The sequence below is a fragment of the Trachemys scripta genome, chromosome 24, assembly GCF_013100865.1.
Source record: "Trachemys scripta elegans isolate TJP31775 chromosome 24, CAS_Tse_1.0, whole genome shotgun sequence".
Taxonomy (NCBI): domain Eukaryota; kingdom Metazoa; phylum Chordata; order Testudines; family Emydidae; genus Trachemys; species Trachemys scripta.
In genome coordinates, this window is record NC_048321.1 from 11,382,515 (window position 1) to 11,406,346 (window position 23,832).

Below are 23,832 nucleotides of genomic sequence, written 5' to 3' on the forward strand. Positions count from 1 at the left end.
CCCTCTTTTCCTCAGTTTTTTCCACTGAATTTCATCTGAACCCCCAAATGGAACTGGAAAGATTCAGCTGTGGTGGCTGTGGTGAAATGCCTAGAGAGACAGACAGAAGATCATAGACAGATAGACACAGAGAAGGAGAGTAGATATGTAGATAAAAGGATACGTATTGTGATAGATCGATATAGATGGGTGTGTATGGGGATAGATAGATATACAGATATGTATGAGGACAGACAGACAGAGTAGATGGAGGAGTATGGTGATGGATAGATAGATAGACAGAGGGGGTGTATGGGGATAGATAGATAGAGGGGGCGGATGGGGATAGATAGATAGATAGATAGATGGGGTATATTGGGATAGATAGATAGATAGATAGATAGATAGATAGATAGAGGGTGTGTATGGGTAGAGGGGGCGGATGGAGATAGATAGATAGATAGAGGGGGTGTCTGGGGATAGATAGATAGATAGATAGATAGATAGATGATGGGCACTATCTATATGGAGATAGGTAGGCGTGTATGGGGATAAATGATAAATAGATGTTCTGACCCTGTAGACCCTTAGCCACAGGAATGATCCCATTGAAGCCAATAGGTGGATTTTTGCAGGCTCAGACCCATAAAGTTCATGCTTGTTTACTTGTCTGCGCCAGCTCTTTTTCGATTGGCGGCAGGCCCTGTGTTTTGTTTACAGTTCGCTCATGCAGCGATCGGATTGGCCAAACACCATTTCTCTTTGGTTCTAATGTCTACCAATCAGATTCTCTTTCTCCGACAATAACCATGGCTTGGCTTTGCCATTGGAAAGGGGGGACGGATTTGCTGAGCTAGGCACCGCCTGCCCCCCAGGGCTGGGGCCAGGACTCCCAGGAGGGGACTAGAGAGAGATCCTGCTCTGTGCTGGGGGGCTGGAATCCCGCACTGTCTGCGGATGCCTTCACTTGGGGCTACCGCGCCTGCTTCTCTGCTTCTGATTTACAGCCGGGAGCATGAGAAGACACGCAGCCCCATAGGTCAACGGCCTGGGGGGTTTGGTCACCCAGTTCCCATTCATTTAGCCCCGTGGCCGTCATTTGCACCAGTGCAAACTGGGTGCACAGATCCCTCTAAGGAGCAGCCGTCCCAGTGCAAACCCATCGCAGATCATAGTTTACACCAGGATAAACTGCACTGGTGAAAACTGCCCTGTTGGGGTAAATTGTGTCCCACTAAGGGGTTAAAACCAGTGACTGGAATCCCAGTGGAGGCGAGGCCTGACGCCTGCTTCACATGGAGGTTAATGACAACACAAGGTGCATGGCAAAGGAGAGTCGAGGCCTGAAGCCCTAAGAGAGGTGTGAATTAACTACTCCCATTCATTGCAACCAGATGTTCACTCTGGAGGCTAATGATGGCAAGGTAGAGGTCAGCCTTACTTATTCACTGTGCACTGATCATTACAGCTGGCAAATCCAGTCATCTGAGATTGCCAGTGTAGTTTGGGATTATATCTGGAACTTAAGTAGAGAGTCACCACCTTTTCCCCAGTTTGACCCCTCTTACTAGGAGACATGAAACAGCTTTAGGGACCAGAGCTTGCTGCCATCAAACACTCACTGGGCTCGACTGCCTGTTGTCCACCTTGTCCAGTCACTTATACCGGTGCAAAGCAGGTGCAAAACACTCCTGAGTCAGGATGGGCCCCATTCACACTCACTTTGCACCACTATAAAAACAGCAGGACAATGGAGATTGGGGCCTATTAACTGCAACGGGCGCAAACTCTGACCTTTGAGACGCTGAAGTGGGTACTGGCTTGGGAGATCGAGATCCAGTTTTGTTGGTAGTTCTCACCCTGTGGGGCACTGAAATTCCCGCGGGGGACAGACTCACAGCCAGTTTTCCCTTGCCCTCATTGGAGAAGGGATGGGGTCATGACAAAGGACAAGGTTTATGCCTTCTAGAGTGGATCTAAGCAAGGAAGTGCCCTCTTTCCCATCCATCTATGGGAACCTCCCACCCTTCGTTAGGTTCTGGATCATGCAAGAAAGCTGCTGCTTTCTCATCTTTGTGGGGCCAGGGCTGGGGGCTGCCCCATGTCTTCCATTTTTGCAGCATGTTTGGTATTTCTTTTCAGGGCAGGAAAAGCTGGGAGCCCTGCGGCTGTGCAAGGAATGCCAGAGCTCCCAGGGGGTCAAGCTCCCTTCCTTGTCTGCCTAGATCTGGGAGTTGCCGGGGGCATCACGCTCAGATGGCGTAGCAGCCCCTCGAGACAGGGCGCTTTTGTGGTGTCAGCGGGGAGAGATGCAGCCGACAGACAAAAGGCCTGAAACGTTCCTGCTGTTGGCACGTCACCAATCCAGGCCATGGCTCAGGTAGAAGAAAGAGCAGACGGACACATGGGCTAGAGCCCAGGACTGTTGAGTAAGAGATGGAGCAGACAGATGGATGGAGGGGTGGACGGACATGAGTTCGGAGGCTCAAGATGTCCTGCATGTGGTTCAGGTAGCAGCTAGACAGATGGATGTAGGTTTGGTGGCTCAGATGACCAGTAGGAGATGTAGCAGAAACACGGACAGATGGATGTAGGCTCAGTGGCTCAGACTCCAGCAAGAAGTCAGGTAGGATATATGGTAAACGCATGGACAAACAGACAGACAGAGATGGGCTTGGTGGCTCACATGTCTGGCAGGATCTGTAGAGAAATACGGACAGACAGATGGACAATCGTTGGCTCAGACATCCAGATAGGAGATGCAGCAGACAGATGGACAGACAGACGTGTGCTCGGTGGCTCAGACGTCCAGCATGTGGTTCAGGTCAGAGATGTAGCAGACAGATGGACAGACGGACATGGGCTCGATGGCTCAAAAGTCCAGCACGTGGTTCAGGTAGGAGATGTAGCAGTCAGATGGACAGACGGACGTGGGCTCGGTGGCTCAGATGTCCAGCACGTGGTTCAGGTAGGAGATGTAGCGGACAGATGGCCGTGGGCTCGGTGGCTCAGACACCCAGCATGTGGTTCAGGGAGGAGATGTAGCAGACAGAAGGACAGACGGCCGTGGGCTTGGTGGCTCAGATATCCAGCATGTGGTTCAGGTAGGAGATGTAGCAGACAGACGGACAGATGGACGTGGGCTCAGTGGCTCAGACGTCCAGCACATGGTTCAGGTAGGAGATGTAGCAGACAGACAGACAGACGGACATGGGCTCGGTGGCTCAGACGTCCAGCACGTGGTTCAGGTAGGAGATGTAGCAGACAGATGGACAGACGGACATGGGCTCGGTGGCTCAGACGTCCAGCACATGGTTCAGGTAGGAGATGTAGCAGACAGACGGACAGACGGACGTGGGCTCGGTGGCTCAGACGTCCAGCACGTGATTCAGGTAGGAGATGTAGCAGATGGCCAGCCTGAGGATCTCGATCTTGGAGAGCTTCTTGTCAGGGGGAAGGGTGGGTAGCAGCTTGCGCAGCTCAGCGAAGGCCATGTTGAAAGCCTCGACGCGGATGCGCTCCCGCGTGGCGTGGGCTGTCCGGTACTTAGCCGTGGCACGCCGCCGCCGCCGCCGCTCCTCTCGGCTCAGGTGCTGCAGGTCCTTTTTCAGAGCCTCGCCCGGCTCCGCTAGCCGGGACTGGGCACACAAGCTGATGCCGCCGGCCTCCTCCGCTCCAGCCCCACGGCCACCGCCCCCACCACAGTCGCTAAAAACTGACTCTGTCTCTGAGTGAGACGGGGGCACGTCGATTTCCGTCTGGTCTGAATTGAGCATCATCTTTTCAAAGGATGGATGGATAGATAGACTGATGGGTGTGTATCGGGATAGATAGATAGATAGATAGATAGATAGATAGATAGATAGATAGATAGATGTGTGTGTATCGGGATAGATAGATAGATAGATAGATAGATAGATAGATAGATAGATAGATGGGTGTGTATCGGGATAGATAGATAGATAGATAGATAGATAGATAGAATGAATTCCAAAATAAAATTGCTCTGCTTCTAATATTTTGTTCTCTGGTTCACATCATCATCATTAAAAAAAAAAAAATCCTTCCAAGGAAATTTCAAAGCTGATTACTCTCTCCAGGGAATGAGTCACACAATCAACAATCTTCCAAATAAATCATTTAAATACATTTCCAATAAATATATAAATTAAATAAATAAATCTCTCCTCTCTGTGCGCGTGTAGATTGCTGGGCCCGTCTTCGGCACGCTTTGCGACGTGGTTTGCCTTCTTCAGCTGTCAGTCTCTGCAATTGCCTCCAAAGTGCTCTAGAAAACAGAAACAAAGGAGTTCTCACTAACTTTCTGCTCCCACTTAACAAACAGACAGAAAGACAGAAAGAAAGAGAGTTTATTTCATCTGTCCCTTTAGGACAAGCAAACAGTTCCAGTTACAAGCCAGCAAAGCACCCTGTCCCCGTGCAGAGGACGGACGCAGCTCGACCCATGCATGGCTGCCAGCAATGTGGGCAGTGGGCAGGGACTCAGGGGTTGCAGAAGCCCGTGGCTGCAGGGAAAGGCCCAGAGGGGAGAGGCTGTGGGACTAGATGGAAGCCGTTTCTCCTGGCTCTCTGGAGAGATGACAGGTGGTGGATTGGAGTGAGGGGGGAAAAGACAGACTGCGGGGCTGGGGGGGCTTATTGTATATTAAATGAGCCCGTATGTCATGGATTCTGGCACCCCAGACATATGGAACCCAACACAGCTGCTTTGCTTGACGTGTCCAAATGGAAGTTGGCTCCCTGCTCCCCCCGGGACTCCACGTGCAGGCCAGGAACACTGGCTCTCCATCTCCCCTCCCTCCGCTGCCTTCACAGCCCCGCTCTGCAGAGCCCATGTCACACAGAGATGCTTCCAAAGCAGGGACTGTGGGTCTGGGGAAAGGGCAGGCCGGGCCTGAGCCACCCCTCCCAACCAGGCTGGGACAGAACCAGGCAAGGGGCAGAGCCAAATGGGAAAGGGAAACAAAGTTTGGAGTGAGTGGAATGAAGAGGGGTTAGAAAGAAAGATCTCAGCGCTAGAGAGAGCTGTTACTGCTAGCAGAGACTGTAAACTGGATAGATAGACAGATAGCTAGCTACAGGGGGTGGTTGGAGATAGATAGATAGATAGATAGATAGATAGATAGATAGATAGATAGATAATGTGTATAAAATATTATTCTTGTATAACATCTTTTGCACATGGCGAGATGCTTTTGAATTTTAACAAGCCATATGATTATAAGAAACTGAAAGAGAATGGCGGAATGAACAGAATGGATAAACAGAGGCAATGAAATGAAAGAAATATTCTGAGTCGGACTTTAAAAGACTGACATGTACAAACACAGCCTCGTGAATGTGTAGAAACGCACCCAGAGAAGGACATATGCAAACTCAGAGAGGGAAACTCACAGGCATATACACTCAAATTTGTACACACAAAAATACCCTCCGAAATTCACACACAGAGAAATTAATGCACACAAAACCCACACACATATGTACACAGTAATTCACCCACAGGCTCACATACACACACAGAGTCACGCACATGAAAAACAGACACAGTATGTGAACACACACAAATTCATACACACAAAACCACACATATATACACACACAGTAATTCACCCACACACGTGCACACACACACACAGAAATAAATATACACAGCCAAACTCACACAAATGTACACAGAGACGCACACAGAGACACAAACACACACTTACATTGCAATATGGGGAAACACCTGTCAAATACGTTCCCTAGAAATCTTGTACCAAATAAAATAAAAATCCAGAAAGCCAATTATTTCACTCACACGGCACATTTTAATTAAAAACAAATTAAAAGTTATTCTAGTGAAGGTCGAGGGTTCGGGGAGCAAAGATGGAGCCGTTTTTGGGTGGAACTGCTTTTCAGGCACTGCTTGTAGCTGGATCCAATGCTCCCTTCTCCCTCAAAGATCTGAGCTTTGCACCCTGAAGTGTGTGAGGGGGGGAGGAATTGGGGGACCTTGGTCTGGGGGGAAGGAGCACACAGAACCCCTGCAATGGCGGGGGATTGGGGAGAGTTGCTGGGACTCCCTAGAATAGAGAGGGATGGGAGGGGGACACCCAGAGAGTTTGTGGGGTCGGGTGGGAGGGAACCAGTGAGCCCCGGGGCTGTGCAATGAGCTACAAAGTGTGCGACCCACTAGTAACTTACCCTCCTTGTGGCAAGGTCCAGAGACACCAGTTCAGGTGTCAATCAAGAAGGCCCCGATCCAGCCGAGTGCTTAGGCATGTGTTTAAATTCTCTAAGTGTGTCTGTCTCCCGTCACCAGTGTGTGCTGTGTCTGTCTAATGTAATGTTTTCTCTTCCATTTCCCTACCCCACCTCGTCTCTCTCTCTCTCCATTGCTCTCTCATTCCTGTTTTCTCAAGGATGTTCCCCGATCTCCCACTTCTAAGCCCGAGAGGGGAGACCAGACCCCCTCTCTCCCCGCTTGGCCTTGGGAGCAGCGTGCTGGGAGAGCGAACAATAGTGAGGGAAAGTCTGCGTGCCGCGGGGGCAGCCGGGAGCCGCTTTTCTTTCCCGAGCGCTTGGGCACACATGGAGCGAGACACGGTCCCTGCCCCAAAGAGTTCACAATCCTGGCTCACAATTACTGTCCATGGAGAGCTGCAGCATCACCAAGCCATGGGAACAGGTAGTGCTTACATCCCTGGACCGCGCTTAGAAGGAGGTGGCTCTTCATGCTCCTGCCTCAGGCAAGGGCTGCGTTCCTTGCAGCCAGGTCTCCGCAGCCCCTGAGAGCTGCTGCCTGGCTTTGGCGGACTCACACTGGATTTGCACCCATAACCCTTGTCTGTCAAACCTACAGCTCTTTCTAACCATGCCCCACACTCCCCGGGACCGTAGACTTTGATGCCCTGGGACTGCCCCACTGCTCGCTTAGCCCAGTTTGACACCAGCATCACTGTGCTGAAGACAACGGGCGGGATTCTCTGTCGCCCTGTGCCTCGCACCCCGTGCAAAGCGGGGGGCCCCAGCGCTTGCTCAGTGCTGGTGCGAGCGACTGCGCAAGGTGCATGGTGGTGCTGAAGTGACACCGGTGTCAAACTGGAGTGAGGCTGCAACCAAGTCTGGCTCTGTTGCTCCTGCACAGGGGTGGACGGGTGAGGTCACAAATATGGACCAGGCAGTTCATTTGCTCTGGGGCAAGTGGGGCTTTCCACCCCCCCAGACTTTCCATAGGTCTAGATGCTGTACTGTTTTACCCCCCGCCCCCCGACTTTGCAGGATATAATATAACCACATACAACGTTCCACACACTGACACAACTCCCTCCCCTTCCACAATTTTATTTTTGTGACGATGTCCCTGACGCAGGCACAATTGCTTTAAACACCCAGCCCCAAGCCCCTGGGAGGTGATTAATGAAAAAGGAGTGGCCAATAGGATCTGGGGTGGGGGCAGGGTACGCCACCTCCACCTCCCTGCCCCCACCCCAGAACAATCGCCAGCGACATTTCCAGGAGAACTGGCCGTGCCCTCACTTGCTGGCCGTTTGCATTGAAGACGCTAGATGGAATCAAGTTGACCGGGCCAGGTTCTGAGCGGGTGTAAATTGCCCTGGGGCAGTGGAATTATGCCCAATTACACCAGCCAAAGGTCTGGCCCTTTGTTATTACAGTGAGACGACTAGCAAGACAGGCCTCTGGGTGTGAACGTCAGGCAGGGACGATGATTGATACCCCTGGGGCTCAACACAGGAGCCTTAATCAAGTCCTGACTCACGGGACTCCCAGGCTCACTCGCATGAGTACAGGTTGCAGAATTGGGTCTAAACAGCTTCCTTTCCCAGCTGCCTGCTTGTCTGAGCTACTCCATCCTGCAAGCCCCTGATGCTTGACACCCATGACTTTCCCTCTTGGGAGATTTTCACTTCTGCCCCCCTGCAATAAATGCAAACTGAGTGTTCCGTCAATTTGGCTGGTGCAGAAGCCTGGGTTGAGAACCCCTCGCCCTGGGCAGCTGGACAGGAGCCAGCAGTCACATTCAATGGCCACTAAAATTTAAAACGTAATTCTGAGCCAAAGGCCCTTGTCCCCCTTTCCTGAATTTCCCTGCGTAGCCCTTTCCCTGCCTCCAAGTGTGGTGTCCCCAAACGCAGCACGTGACTGCTGGTGAGAGGTACCATGACCCTGGACAGCCGAAGCTGTGTATCTGGACTCAGGACACCCCTCCACCCCCAGCCCAGGAGTATAGGGTGTTTGGGTCTGAGGTTTCTTTTTTAGAGCCGTCACAACACCCAAAAAAAACCCCTCTCAATTTGACTTCTCCAAAGTTAAGTGAGTGTGCGTATACCAAAGGTTATATCAAAAGGCTAACAGAGGGTGGGGGAAATTCTCTGTCTTGAATATTGTAATACTTCTAAATTTATATGGAATGATCTAATCTATCTATCTATCTATCTATCTATCCCCATACACCCCATCTATCTATCTATCGATCTAACTATCCCCATACACCCCATCTATCTATCTATCTATCCACAGACACCCCCCATCTATCTATCCCTATACACCCCCTCTATCTATCTATCTATCTATCTATCTATCTATCCCCATATACCCCATCTATCTATCCTCATACACCCCCTCTATCTATCTATCTATCTATCTATCCTCATACACCCCCTCTATCTATCTATCCTCATACACCCCATCTATCTATCTATCCCCATACACCCCCTCTATCTATCCCCATACACCCCCTCTATCTATCTATCCCCATACACCCCCTCTATCTATCGGCATACACCCCCTCTATTTATCTATCTATCCCCATATACCCCCTCTATCTATCTATCTATCTATCTATCTATCTATCTATCTATCTATCTATCTATCTATCACCGTAGTATGTCACCGCCTGGTATCGCAGCAATGGGTCTGATTGCAATCTATCAGTGTATCTATAATGCCCACCTCACCCCATCCCAAGCAATTGCCTTACCCCTAACCGGATGACATCCTCAATCTCTGAAGTTCCTCTGGCTTTTCTCTGCTTGCAGGACGAAGCCCGAATAATCCCAGCCCTGAGGATCCGGTTGGCTCGTTCGTTCATTGACGGGGAAGAAAGTTTCCCCCTGTGCGCTCAGACTCCTGCACTGATGGACGGGCCCGGGGAGGGGAGGGATCCTGTCATTGGGGCCCAGACATGCAGAGGTGCAAACGGGCTGCTACACATTTATATGGACACACCTTGAACCATGCGGCCCATACACTATATATACACGCACCCAAGCTAGCATGCTGCCTCCCACCCCAGGCTTCCTATTGGCCACTCCAGTGCTCCCCCTCATAAATATTAAAAGCAGCAGAGGGGATCCCATTGGCTGGGAGGGAAGTTAAAGCCCCCCTGGGAGGGGAGGGGAGGTGGGGTTGGATGTGGTCCGGCAGGGGGGAAGGAGGTAGTGGGGTGGGAGGGAGAAGGAGACATCTGTTCACCATGCATATTTCATAAAGGAGAAATAGAGAGACTGGGGGGGGGCGGAGTGTGACAAGGGGAGAGGGAGAGAGAAACAAACAGAGACCTCTCCTCTGTGTGGGGGTGGGACAGAGGGGACAGTGCTTGGAACAGAAACTGAATGGATAATGCTGCGTTCACAGAGACTGGCCACCCCGCAGAACCTGGGCTGACCGTTGGTGCGAAGCACAGAGCGGGCCTTTGTGCATATGTGTGCGTGTGTGTTTGTGCATATGCTTGTGTGTGTGTGCCTGAGTTTGTGTGTGCGCACGTGAGTTTGTAGGTGGTTGTGTTTTGTGTGTGTGTGTGTGTGTGAGAGGCAGGCACGTACAGGATGTTAATGTGCCTCACACACAACTCAAGGGACCTAGCATCAGTGGAACCTTCCCTTCTACAGATTGATTTGAAAGCACCTGTATAGATTTTAAAAGTTTGATGGGATAAGAAAGCCAGCCAGCCAGACATCCCTAACATCCAAATATCCATGCGACGTGTTCACAAGCACTTTAACAACACACTAGAATATTTTTGGTAGTTAGATTAAGCTGCGTCCTCCCTGCCAGGCGGCCCGTCCCCTCCTCTTTCAGATCCCTCCTTTAAAATCTCATTTTAAATCCTTCCGACTTTGCTCTCAATACCAATAATCTCTCCACAAACTCCCTTCCCTGGACCATCTACCTAGCTAGTCCCATATCATCCATCTAATCTAATATCTATCTATTAATCTAATATCTATCTAGCTATCCCCATACACCCCATCTATCTATCTACATATACCCCCTCTATCTATCTATCCCCATACACCCCCTCTATCTATCTATCTATCTATCGATCTATCCATCCCCATCCACCCCCTCTATCTATCCGCATCCACCCCCTCTATCTATCTATCCCCAGACATCCCATCTATCTAATGGCTCCCCAGTTTGCTGACTGGGAAGATCCCTCCTTTCCCCATCCCATCTCTTATTTCCCCGTTTCCCCCATTAGTGTCTGGGGTTTCCTTTCTATCCCGTCCCCCTTTCCAGTCCCCACTCAGTGCACCCAGGAGCTGGTTTCTCCTTGCTGCAGCGGCAGGAGGTGCCCAGGTGATGGGCACACACACCTGGGCAAGCTCCAGCCCGGGGCCCCATCTTAGCAGATGGTCTCGGAGTTTGCAGGGAGAGGAGGGGAGGGCGGGGGAGGGATCAGGTGGCGGCGAGGAGCTTGCATCACCATTGCTATGGCACTGATTAAAAAACAATATCTGCCTAATGAGCTCGTGGCAATAGCAGCATCCACCCTGAAATTAACCCACACGTAGATACATGTGTGCACATCACACACACACACACACACCCTGTGCCCAGCTCTCTCTCTCACATACACATGCACTCACACAAACGCATCACCCCCTGTAACCATCACACACACACAAACATCACACCCATAAACATCACAGACACACGTAAGCACCACAGACGCTCAACACCACCGCACGCTACATCCATGACACACCCAGTGCTTAAGTTGGGCCAGGGCTCGCCAGGACTGAGCCCCGGCACCTCTGGGCCTGGCAGTTCACAGCTCCGGCACCTCTGGGCCTGGCAGTTCAGAGCCCGGCACCACTGGGTTTGCTGCATCTGTTATGAATGTAAAAAAATTGCTTGAACCGCGGCACCTCTTTTATTACAAATTAAGCACTGCCATCACCCCCGCAGGTCCATCACACACACACACACACACTCTTCTCATGACCCACACCCACACCACATGCCCATCACACCCACCCACACTCTCTGCCTGCTGCTGCCCGCACTCCCCTCTCCCCATGGGGTGACTGATGGGCCACATACATATTTATTTATTTCTCTCTCTGCACACTCCCTGCCCCTCCTGTTTGTGTCTCTCTTCCACCCCCAGGGGCCAGCGCCTCTCCCCCTGCCAGGATGCCAGCCGGGCCCTACCTAGCTCTGCAGCTGATGGTGGGATGGTCTCTGGGCATCTTGCCCGGGCCCTGGGAGGAGGGGATGCAGGCAGCTAGTCCGGGATCTCATGCCTGCTCTGTTCTCGGCTTCCTGATAGCCCCAGCTCAGTATCTGGGTCTCTCTGCCTTGTGTTCTCTTCGGTGACTGCTTCCTCCAGGCCTTAGACAGACGTCCTGTGTAGCCGAGACCCAGTGCCCCCCGAAATCTCAGCCCCCAGAGCAGGCCGCCCAGAGGATTCAGGGGGCCTGGGGCAAAGCAATTTTGGGAGCCCCTTCCATAAAAAAAGTTGCAATACTATAGAATACTATATTCTCATGGGGGCCCCTGCAGGGCTCTGGGGCAAATTGCCCCACTTGCGCCCCCCTAGGCGGCCCTGCCCCAGAGCAAGGCCCCTGGGCTACCTAGCCGCACTGCACTGCGTTGTCAGCCATGCAGCCCTTCGCTTCTCTCCGAACTTCCAGCCAGGGCTGGAAATCCCAGGGGAGGGTGTCAGATAATGGGGGTGGGGGGAGTGTCAGCTGATAATTATTTAATGACCGCGGCTGCTGAGATCTAAGAAGTTCAAGCTCTCTAGAACCGTTAAAAGACAAATTGTCAACATCCCATCTCAAAAGATACAAAGGCAGCCGCCTCAGAGGAGACCCTCCTAAGTTCTCAGGCAGCGTTTTTCTTACTTTGCCTCGCTGTAAATCTCAACCATTATCGAGGGAAATATTTTCCCGTCGGTTCGAGCGCGCAGCGAAATTGACGTTCACTGACATTCTCGGGTCAAAATCGGAGCCTTCCACGCCTGCTCATACGCCACTCTGCCCCAGGGCAGTGCCAGATCACCGCTCCCATGGGCTGCCGGCTTGTTCAGTGCCAGTGAGTTTGGTGCTGGGGTTTGTCACAGGGCAGCGGGCCCCTGGGAGTAGAACTGGGCCCATCCCGTCTGGAGCCGAACTGGTGAATCCAATGCAGCCAGTCAAAGGGGCTGGCTACACTTTGGCCTGTAGGCTGCTAGTGGCCAGGGAGGGGGAATTGATTGGGACAGGTTGTTCCTGGGGGGTGTGGGGTGGGAAGCCCCAGTGGTGGGTCCTCCTGGAGCAAACGGCCAGGTGCCCAGGGGCCTAGCCCAGAGAGCTGGTCAGAACTGGGAAGCGGCCAGATGCCCTTCAGAGGCCTGGAGCTGAAACCAGAAAGTTAGGACTGGGTTAAAAGACGGTGTTGCTGTTGGTTGACTTGCTTCTTTAAGAAAATAAAGCTCCTTGCAAGAGATGGGGTGTGGCCACATGTATTTTGGAGCTGGGGAGAAGCTCCATATGGGGTTTAAGCAGTGGCCTGGGACTCCGGAGATCTGTGTTCAGTCCTTAGCTCTGCCCCAGACTGACTCCCTGTGTGAGGCTGAGCAAGCCACGTCCTCTTTCCGTGCCTCAGTTTCCCCATCGGTAGAATGGGGATAAGAACCCTTCCTATGCTTGCCTTGCCTATAGATTGTAAGCGCTTCAGGGTACAGACTGTTTCACCAGCTGCGCCGCGCCTGCCACAATGGGGGTAGGGCCGGTAAGCCCTACTATAATACAACGAGCAATTATTTTCCAAGCTTAAGATACCCTCTAGAAAAAGTCCTTGGTTCTAGAGGAACTTGGCTTAGAGTGTCAGGGCTGAGTGCTACAAACCCACCAGCCTGTGAGGCAGGGGCTTCCCCAGGATCAGGCCCTAGCTGTGACAGGGGAATGAGACGGGGTCGCTAAGGGGGCACAGGGAAGGCGTTAAGTGTCTGAAGTAGAAGGCTGGGGCTTGTTTCTAGGCTGGGTAAGGACTGGAGTCAGCTCCCAAGGGAGGCTGTGGGGTCCCCGGCCCCGGAGGTTTTTAAAAACAGGTAGGACAGACTCTGGTCTAGGGCCTGCCTTAGGGGGATGACCTCTCGAGGTCCCTTCCTGCCCGACGTTGCTGGGATTGTACGGAACAGCTGCGCCGCGCCCAGCTCGTGCGGAACGGTTTAGGCTGCCCCGTGCGCGGGTGCTCACGCCGGATTCAAAATGAAGAACAACCGGGAAGGGAAAGAGAAGGCGCCCAACCCTCTATCGAAAGTCAGACGAGGCCGGGCTTGGGCCCCGGGCAGCTGAAGATCTACAGAGCTCCTTGCTCCTAACGCTGAGTTTGCTTCACTGGCAACGTTTCCAAGAGGGTGAAACCCTCCGAGACCCTCAGAGATCTGCCCACCTCGACTGGCGGACACGGAGACGGGGATCAGCTGCAAAGAAGGAGCCGCTGAGGTCGACTGTGGTACCACAAGCTAAGCGTGCTACCCTGGACACCCCTGGGGCTGTGTGGGAGGGGGGCACAGGGAGGCAGGAAAGAGACTAGAAGAGGCAGCATTTGGCAGGAGATGAGGCGACATATTGTACAAACCCACTGGGGACCCAAACTGGCTCGTGCTTGTCAGGGAGAGCAGACGGCTTTAACCCTTCAGGTGCTGGAGCGGATGCAAGCCTGACTTTCGAAGCTTTTTACGCTGAGACGCTGGAAGCCTAAATCGTTGCCTGGAGGCCTCAACAGAGATCAGGGCCCCCGTTGGGCCAGGCGCCACCTAGAGACAGACCCTGCCACAAAGGGCTCACCCGCTATACAAGCAAGAAAGACAGACAGACGGTGGGGGATAGGCAGGATTATTATCCCCGTTTTACACAAGGGGAAACTGAGGCACAGAGCGATGCAGACACTTGCCCAAGGTCCCCCAGTGGCAGAGCTCCCAAGTCCTGCTCCGGTGCTTTAAACACTAGCCCATCCTTCCTCTTTGGAGGCCCTCGCTTTTGCTTGCAGGTGTTTATGGTGCCGGCAAGTTAGCTCCTGCCCATGTAGGGGTGAGGGCCCCTTTAAGGCCCCTTGTCTTGTAGCACCATGGGCACTGGATGACAAGGGGGCGATGGTACCTGGTTAGCCCAGTGAGGACCACACGGCAGGGATGCGGTGCTTGGTTCTCACATTTCCTTACGCCAGGCGAGTCCTCTCCTGTCTGGTGACTCTGACACACACCCCTTGTCAGGCACCGGTGCATTGCAGTCTTCCTGGAGCAACTATCCCATACTGCTTAGTGCAACTGGGACAGCTGCTGTGGCTGGTGCAAGGGGCTGTACAGACCTTGCTAGCAATGCTGCGGTGATCTGCCTGCGCCTTGGAGCACGAGGGCTGCTAGCCCCAACCTTAGCTCCTAGGGGGAGAGAGAATCGGGCCCTGAAGCAACCAACCACTCAGGCTGCAGGGAGTGGAAAAGCAACAGGCCTGCCTGTGAATTCACAGCCTTGGGGCTGGATTCACATCCATGACACTGCTCCGAGATCCATGCAGTTACAGCTGGGGGGTGGGGTTGCTCTGCCCCTTTCCAGCTCCTCTCCCACATCACTTTCTTCATCCTACCAGCTGCCTCTCCCTGATTCTGCTCTCGGAGTGACCTGACCTCAGCGGGCTTACACCGGCACCGCTGATCAGAATCCAGCCCGGCCTCTCGCTCATAGTGCCCGGAGTCTAATTGCTGCTTTCTCCTTCTCCCTTTCACCCTCAAATCTAGTCTGCGGGGTGTGACTGGGTGGTAAAAGCCCAAGGGCCTAGGGTGAGAACCTCTTTCTCTTTGTCTGGCCCTAGATCCTGCAGAGGTGCATGTGTGTTAACCTCTTTGTGTGCTTATGAGAGTCTGTGTGTTAGTGTCTCCAGGTGTGTCGGTCTGTGTGTGTTTGCAGATGCATGTGTTTGTGCACCGGTGGTTTTGGGGGGTTGTGCAATTGCATGTGTGTGTGTGTATGTACGTGTATGACACACAAATATTTGTGTGGGACAGTTGTGGGTAGGGGTGTGTGCACACACAGGTTTAGGGCGTATGTGCGCGCAGGTTCAGGGGTGTTTACACAGGTGTGTGCCCAGCTCCTGACAGAAGGTCTCTGCTCTGCACGGCTCTCTCCATGCCCTGGGCACACTCGCCTGGCTGGTGACAGAAGGTCTCGGCTCCCGTCACCCCTCTCCCCTCCTCGCCTTTGTCTCCCTGGCTTTTATGGAGTGCAGGTTTTGTGAGCGGCCGGTGACAGACGGCCCCGGTACTCGATAACCAGACAATCTGTCACTGCCGCCGCTGACAGCTTTCCCAAGGAGAAGTCTCCTTTCATCCACCCCGGCTCCCCTTGTCCCCACTTGTCCCCTTCCCCCCGTGCTCCCTGGCTTTGTTCCCCCCCCCCCAAAAAAACCAAATAGCGACAGAAGCTCCTGATCATAATATCGCTCTAATCGAGTCTGTCATAATCGGATCCAATCTAATTACGTTCAGATCCCTCTCTTCTCCTGACTCTCGCTATTGCCCGTCCATCTGTCCCTCTCTCCCGTTCCAGTCTTTGTGTCCACGCATCTGTTATCTGCAGGCCTCTCTCCCTCCCCACCGTGTCCTCGCGCCCCAGCCCCCGTCGCAGCGTGGCTGCCCCGGCCCCTTCCTCCAGCGGGTCCCTCTCCAATCCATCTCTCTTAGAGGCCTCTCCATCAATCCATTTAGCAGCAGCTCCCCGCTTCGCTTTGCCCATCTGCTTCTCCCTTTCTGACGGCTCTGGAGGTGGCACTGCCGTGTTGTTTGCAAGTCTATCTTGATTAGCCCCAGCCACCTCGCTGTTTAAAGCTGCGCTGGCAGGGACGGGGAGAGATCACCTGCGTGGCACAGAGCCGTGTGCCCTACGCAACATCCTTCCTCGGGGCTGCACAGCCTAGGCCCCTCTGCTGCCCTGCACCTCACCTCCTCATTAACACCAGCGCGCAGTGGGTGTGAAATGCCACCGTTGGGATCGGGCAGTGCCTTGTACCCACTTTGTGCAGGTGTGAATGACGGCACGAGGCAGAGGGCAATGGAGAATCGGGCTGCAGGGGGTACGCCCATGGAGGTGGGGTAGGATGGATCCAATTTGAAACAGTACATGTCAGGAAGTATCAATGTCTCCCTTCTTCCTAAACCCGGATGTGGAAAATATTCCATCGTTAATAGAGTCCTGATACTATTTTTAGATAGCTAGAAGAGTATTAGAATAGACAGAAAGGAGTGTATGGGGATAGACTGGTGTGTATGGAGATAGATAAAAGGGGGTGTATGAGGACAGATAGACAGCTGTGTATGGGGACAGAGAGAGTGCAAAATGACACACACCACCATGATCTGGATTTTGTCACATTTTGCACCCACTTTGCATAGCTGTGGCCGCTGACACAAGGTGTGGGGGCGCTGGAAAACTGGGCCCTTCGTTTTCAGACACTCCAAGGTTCGGGGGGAAAGGGGGGAGAGGCAGGTCAGAGCTAGGGTTTGGTTTGGATGTTGGGGCTAGTTGTGGGGTTCTGACACCTTCCTGCGAAGCAGGTAGTGCTGGCCAGTGTCAGAGATGGGCTCTGCTGGGCTAGACGGAGCAGGGACCTGATCCAGTCTGGTAGTGCCTAGGTTCCTATTTGTAACGTTCAGAGCCGGATTTCCAACACATGGTGGGAGTTAGATGCAGGCTGGGTACCAGCCAATGTACTTTGAATCCTGCGATATTCACCCTTTAGCTCCACTGCATCACCTCGCTCCATTCGATCTCACTAGCTCCTTGATGGCTAGCACAGAGGATCAGAGCATGGGAGCAGGCCCAGATTTCTAAAGGTATTTAGGGGACGCTGTGCTCAGCGTTGCAACGCCTAACCGATTTAGGAACCTAAATTTCATTTTCAAGAGGGATTTAGGCACTTCACAGTTCAAATCCTATTGACAGCTGATGGGATTAGACTCCTAAATGGCTAGATCTGTTTTGAAAATGAGATCAGCTAGATGTTATGACACTGAGCGCAGCGACAGAAATACCTTTAAAATCTGGCCCGAGTGCGCCAGGAATGAATGGGGTCTAGTGGTTAGAACAGAGGACCTGGGAGTCAGGACTCTTGGGTTCTGTGTCCAGCTCTCCCAGGGACTCATTGCAGGACTTGGACTGGCCAGTTAGTCTCTCTGTGCCTCAGTTTCCCTCAGCTGTAAAAAGGGGATGACAACGCGTACCTACCTCTATCAGTCTAGTTTCCTTGTCCCCATAGTACCTGAGCATCGCGGGGGGGTGGGGCAGGGCAGGTGGCTGTGAAATGCAGTCGGTCCATGTCTGTGAAGCGCTTTGAGCGCCTCGCCCACAAGGCACACGGGATGTGCAAACTTCTGATCAATACAGTAAAAGATAAGAGCAAACCGGGTCAAGTTTGTATTTTTTCTAGCTGTTTCTTTTCTCTTGATTTCTGCGCATCTCCCAGTTCCCGGTTTATTTCCTGTATCTGAGCAGGTCTCAACCCGTCACTAGCACTTATTATCCAGAACACAGCTGCAGCTATGGGCCTCCTTGCGCAGGGTCCTGCACGTACACAATCCCTGCCCCACAGACCTTACCACCTACAGAGACAAAGGCAGAATTATTATCCCCTTGGACAGAGAGGGAATCAAGACTTAGGAAGACTAAGGCCCAGATTCTCAAAGGTATTTAGGCACCTAAGTGACTTGCCCAGGGTCACACAGGAAATCAGTAGCAGAGTTCGGAGTTGAACGCCGATCCCCAGGCCAGTGCTTTAGCCACCAGACCAGCCTTCCTCATCAGAAGGACGCCTGGGGACGCGTGACAGTCCCAAGTCCATCTGTGGGGGATCTAACGCAGGCTACCTGCAAACGCTGTTTGCCAAATGGCAGACGTTAGATTCCAGCATTAGAACTACAGGGCAGCAGCGTCCCTGCAGATCCATACGCCAGGGAGGGAGTTTGGGCGCAATGCATGCTGTGGGCAGGGTGCATGTGGGACGCTGAGCAGGAGAAATGGGAACACCTGGGGGGGGAACATTGCCAAGTCCTGTCATGAGGCAATGGTCTAACATGCACCAGGCTCCAGCCCTGGCTTGAATAATACCCTGGTAGCTGGTAAAATATGTCACCCGTTTCTCATGCTAGCAGATTTTCCAGTCCTCTGTCAAAGGGCTGTGAGAATAATTAGGGGGACGGCCAGCCAGTGAAGTCATTTCATGCCTGTGAAGTGTTTGTAAATGCGCGATGTTCTTGTCATCACTCGCAAAGCTCATGGCCTGGGCTGGGGGAATCAGATAAGTTGCACTGACTCCAGTACACACAGGCAGCATGGGCTGTGTTCAGCCCTGCTGCTAGGGTACAATCGCTCCATAATAAAGCCATTGCGCTGAACGGCTGCAGTGTTCCACCCCAGAGGAGGCTGCGTTAACCAGGGAAGATGCTCTGAACAAAGCTGGGGCCTTGGAAAGATTTCTGCTGGTTTTAGGTCTCTGTTTTTACAAAAATCAGAGGACACAGATTCTCAGCTGGTTTCAATGAAGCTTACACCAACTATGTGTCTCTCCCAAAGATGGAGAAAGACCTAGGGGCCTTCAGAGGTGGCAGTGGGTTAGTTCTTGTCTGGTCCAGGAAGGATGGCTTGGCAGTTAGAGCGCCTGCCTGGGAGCTAGGTTTAATTCCCTGCTCTGCAACAGACTTCCTGTGGGACTCTGGGCAAATCACATACACCCCCCCCCTGAAAGGTGGGTAACTAGTTTCTGCGCCTCAGTTTCCCCCCCTGTAAAGCAGGGCTGGTAGCAGTGCTGGGATGCTAACTCCATTAAAGCTTGGGGTGCTCTGGGTAACGGGACAGGGATGTTCCTTAGACAGATGCTGGCAAGAGCCTTGCACTGATATATCCTCAAGCGTTTCACCTAACATCTGAGTAGCTCTAAACCACCTCCCCAGCCCCCTGGCATTGCTCATCTTTGCTGCCCGTTCTCTCCCCGCTTCACCCTCCCCAGAGCAGGGCGCCTTGGAAATCCAGCTCCAAATTCCACAGCTCGGCCTCGTCTTCATTTTAGCGGCTTTTAAAATTTAATAAGCTAATAACTTAGAGGCACCAGTTTTGATCCCCCACCCCCATCTGCCTAAAGTGCTTCCTCATCCCAGCAGCCAAAACAGGCCTGGCTTTGTTCTGGGCATTCATTAACTTCCCCGCCTCTTCATATTCTCGGAGCCAGAAGTTCCAGGGTCTGGGAGGCCCGGGCAGCTAGGAAGATGCACATTTCCTATTTGATTCCTCTCGCCTCTTGATTGTCTCTCCCTCCCGCCTCCGGGCACCAGGGCAGCTGCAAACCCCCCTCTCCAAACTCAGTCCCACCCCTCTGCCTCCAGGGATGTAGCGGAGGTCAGAGGTCGAGACAGTCAGTAGCATCTTTTTGTGCCGAAGCCCCTCGCAGAGTCAGAAGGGAAAAGGAAATGAACGAGGACGGGGGGGGGGGGGGGGGGGGGCCTGGCAGAGCCGGGGGTCCTCCCGGGGCATCAGACATGGCTAGAGGCCAACAATGCTCCACGGTAGGGCCTGCAACCGCCAGCTGTCCCCTTAGCTGTCTTTCTCCCAGGCCCCCCAGCCCAATGATCGCAACCCGGGACTGCTTGTCGGACCCCAAAACGGTGGCTCTGGTGGGGGGGAGGAGTGGCAGCCTCTGGAGCGCCACCCGCTCTTTGCAGCAGGCAGCTGGGGTCGCCCAAGCAGAGGGCACCCTCGACGGAGGGAGGGCATGCAGGGGAGCGAGGTGAGGTGGGGCTCCTGTGGGTGGGGAGTCTGTCAAGTTGTCCCTTTAACCCAGCTCTTGCCAGAGGCGATGCAACCTGAACTCCCTCTTGCTCCAGTGGAGGACGCGTGAGGAGAAGGCGGGGCAGACGGGCACACTAGGAGTGGGGAGAACTTGCCCTGGGGCAGCAGAGCAGGAGGACGAGTGGGCAAGTAGCTAAAGCACAGAGGATGGGGATTGGGGATTCAGGACACCTGGGTTCTAGCCCCAGCACGGCCAGTGGTGAACTTGGCCAAGGGAGGGAGATGGGCTCGGCCAGGGGATGGTGCTTTATAGCCGGTGAGAGGGATGTACGGTAGCTGGAAGGGGCAGCCACTGAATTACTGCCCCCAGTCTCTGCTATGCTTGTCCCAGAGGGGACAGTGGTTCTCAAACCTTTGTGCTGGTGACCCCTTTCACAGCGCAAGCCTTTGAGTGCAACCCCCCTTGTAAATCCAAAACACCTTTAAATATATTTAACACCATTATAAATGCAGGAGGCAAAGTGGGATTTGGGGAGGAGGCTGACAGCTCATGACCCTCCATGCAATAACCTCGCGACCCCCTGAGGGGTTCGAACCCCTGCCACTTGGGGTATCATCAACCAACCACAACCCATACTCAATGGGGAGCCCCATCCTGAAATCAGCCCCTCTTCTGGCCTTCAAACCCCCCAACCTCGCCAAGCTCCTCATCAGAAACAAGCAACGCACAGACCAGGACACACCAACCCAAAGCCCCTGCTAGAACAACAGATGCAAAACCTGCGGGCATATCTCCACCGCTGCAATGATCCACACACCTTTCAAGATCCACCGTCTGACACATGCCTATCAGAACCTGTGGGGTACCTCAGCCAGTGCACTAAATGCCCCGCTAACCCCTATGGCGCTGACACCAGACAATCACCCCGCTCTCCAATGAACTCTCACAGGAAAATGATAAAAGAGAAACACGCTTCGCAAGCGATCACTCTGAGTCTGACCTCTCAGTCCTCATCCTCCGAGGAAACCTGGACAAGCCTGAGAGCTTAAATTCATAACTCTGGTAGACACCAAAAATCATGGACTGAACAGAGACCCTGGATTTATGGCTTATTACAACCATCTGTAACCCACTAACCCCTCTTCTTGTCCAACGATTGCAGGGGTGTTAACGGGCCGCTCTACGCTGACAGTCCCCTACAATATGTGCTAACTATTTATGCTAAACACCTTGCGTTTAGTGGTGACGCTGGGAGTACCTTTTTCAGAGTAGCAGCCGTGTTAGTCTGTATCCGCAAAAAGAACAGGAGTACTTGTGGCACCTTAGAGACTAACACATTTATTAGCGCATAAGCTTTCGTGGGCTACAGCATCCGAAGAAGTGGGCTGTAGCCCACGAAAGCTTATGCTCTAATAAATTCGTTAGTCTCTAAGGTGCCACAAGTCCTCCTGTTCTTTTTGGGAGTACCTTTGCCAGCCCTGCAGAAGAGCAGTGTGTGGCTCAAAAGCTGGTCTCTCTCCCCACCAGAAGTTGGTCCAATAAAAGATGTGACCTCCCCAACCTCCTCTCTCTAATGTCCTGGGACTGACTCGGCTACAACTACACTGTGGGGTCAGCAGTGAGACCCACCCACTCATCATAGGGTGGGGGTAATGGACACGTGGGGGGCCACGCATGGAAGGAACAATCAAGCTACTAGTAGAGGGCAGGGAGGGGAACGCACCTCATACCCGACACCTTCAACCAAGTTCTCAGCAGAGACAATGCAGCTTGGACTGCCCTCCCTTTCCCCAGAGGCAGGGCAGAGGCTGGGAGCCTGCCCTCCTCCAGCTCTGCCTACCCCTCCCCCGGGTCCTCGGGCCAGTAACTAAAGAACTGGGCATGAAGCAATAGGCCCTCCCCAGAAGAGGCACATTGCAAACAGCAGCACTGTGCACAGACAACCTCCCACCCCAGGGAGCAGCTGCCCCAACGCCCTCAGGCGCCACCAGCCTGTTTATTTTAAACAGCATCTCAGCAACACTTGCCGTAAGTTGCATCATTTCTATTGCCCCCGGCAAAGGGCGGTAAGGGTGGTTCGAAACCAAACCCAGAGCCTGGCATTCCCCCGCTCCCTTCTTTTTGCCACCTTTGCATATCATATAGGCATATTTGCACTGGAGTGTGATGTAAAAACCTTTGGATTTTACGCTACCCACTCTGAAAGCTGTACGTTTTAAAATGATCAGAGGAAATACTTTTGCACCCAGCGGAAAGTTAGCCTGTGGCACTCCGTGACACACGACACTGAGAGCTTAGGTAGACTTCAAAAGAGGACTGGACCTTAGTATTGATTGCAAGAACACGCAGAGTTAAACCAGGTTTTGTTTTGCTAAGAGTTGTGAGAAGGAGAGAAACCTTCTGGGCGTAAACCAACCTCTAACCAATGGGCAGTAATGGGGTCAGGATGGATCATTGCCTGAGGGCAAGTTATCTCATCACTGTGGGGTTCTTGCACCTTCTTCTGAAGCAGCTGGCGCTGGCCACTATCAGAAACAGGGTCCTGGACTAAGTGGACCCACTGGTCTGAACCAGTCTGGCACTTTCTCTGCTCCTGTTCTTGAGAGGAAGCATCAGCCAGTGGTTAGGGTGAAAGCTTGGGGTTCAGGAGACCTCAGTTCAATTCCCTCTCTGCCACAGACTCTGTGCGACCTTGGGCAAGTCACTTGATCTCTCTCTCTGTGCCTCAATTCTGCAGCTGTACAATAGGGATAAAAGCCCTGCCCTGCCTCCCAGGAGGTTGTGAGGATAAATACATTAAAGATTGTAAAATGCACAGACACTCCAGTGATGGGATCTGTGTAAGTACCAGATCGGGAGATGTTCTTAGGGACAGCTGAGCATTCCTGGCCCAAACCTAGATGGACTGAGCCCCCCACGCAGACAACATAGTCAAAGCTCCACTTTGTGCCTCGCTCAGCTAGGCAGTCACAGCTGGGGAACTAAACGGTGACCAGACAGAACACTCAGCCGCTTCAGATGAGGCGAGGCATTGCCACAGAGCCCGCTGCAGAGAAGTTATTTACTTTCCATGTGCTTTGCATAATTTCCCTTGCCACCTTTCCTAATTATCAAAGCAAACTGGCTCGGAACAAGGGAATTCTCCAGCACGCCTCATCTTCCTGCAGAGAAGGCAAGGCTGGATGTGTGGTGCCAGCTAATGTGAACGCAGCCGGCTGTAGCATAAGATCAAGCAGAAATAGAAACTGGATCATGTCCTGAAAAGATCGACACAAAACAGGGGCAGGGAACAGTAGGAAGGGGTGTGGTCCCACGGTTAAAGCAGAGGACTGGGATTCAGGACTCCTGAGTTCTAGGCCCAGCTCTGCCACTGGTGGACCCAGGCAAGTCTTTTCACTACTCCGTGCCTCAGTTTCCCCATCTGGAAATTTGGGAGTGTGCTGCACCCACCTGATGCATTTTGATCATAAACTCTTTGGGGGCGGGACTGCCTTTGCGTTGTGGGCATACACCCGGCACAAGGACTGTGCTACCACACTACCCATATTAAACAATCCAGAGTCATTCATATTTCTAGCTACTCATATGGCCCTCATTATTGTAGACTCCAATAATCTCATTCATTAATGGACTTTATCCTGCCAACACCTTTCCCCAGGGTCAGACACAAAGTGAGTAGCAGAGTCGACAACTGAAACTAGGTCTCCGGCGTCCCTACCCACTAAACCATCCTTTGCACCCCGATGCGCATCTCCTTTGTAAAGAGCTTTGAAGTCGACT

The 23,832-nt window shown here is 52.8% G+C and overlaps 1 protein-coding gene across 1 annotated transcript; it reads right to left on the bottom strand.

Annotated features, from left to right (window-relative positions):
* Positions 1–2,053: 2,053 nt before the first annotated feature.
* On the bottom strand, positions 2,054–3,834 carry NHLH1 (nescient helix-loop-helix 1). Its single transcript, XM_034756305.1, has one exon. It carries the CDS (start codon positions 3,756–3,758, stop codon positions 3,348–3,350), a length of 411 nt encoding a protein of 136 aa, XP_034612196.1. The 5' UTR covers positions 3,759–3,834; the 3' UTR covers positions 2,054–3,347.
* Between the last annotated feature and the right edge of the window lie 19,998 nt (positions 3,835–23,832).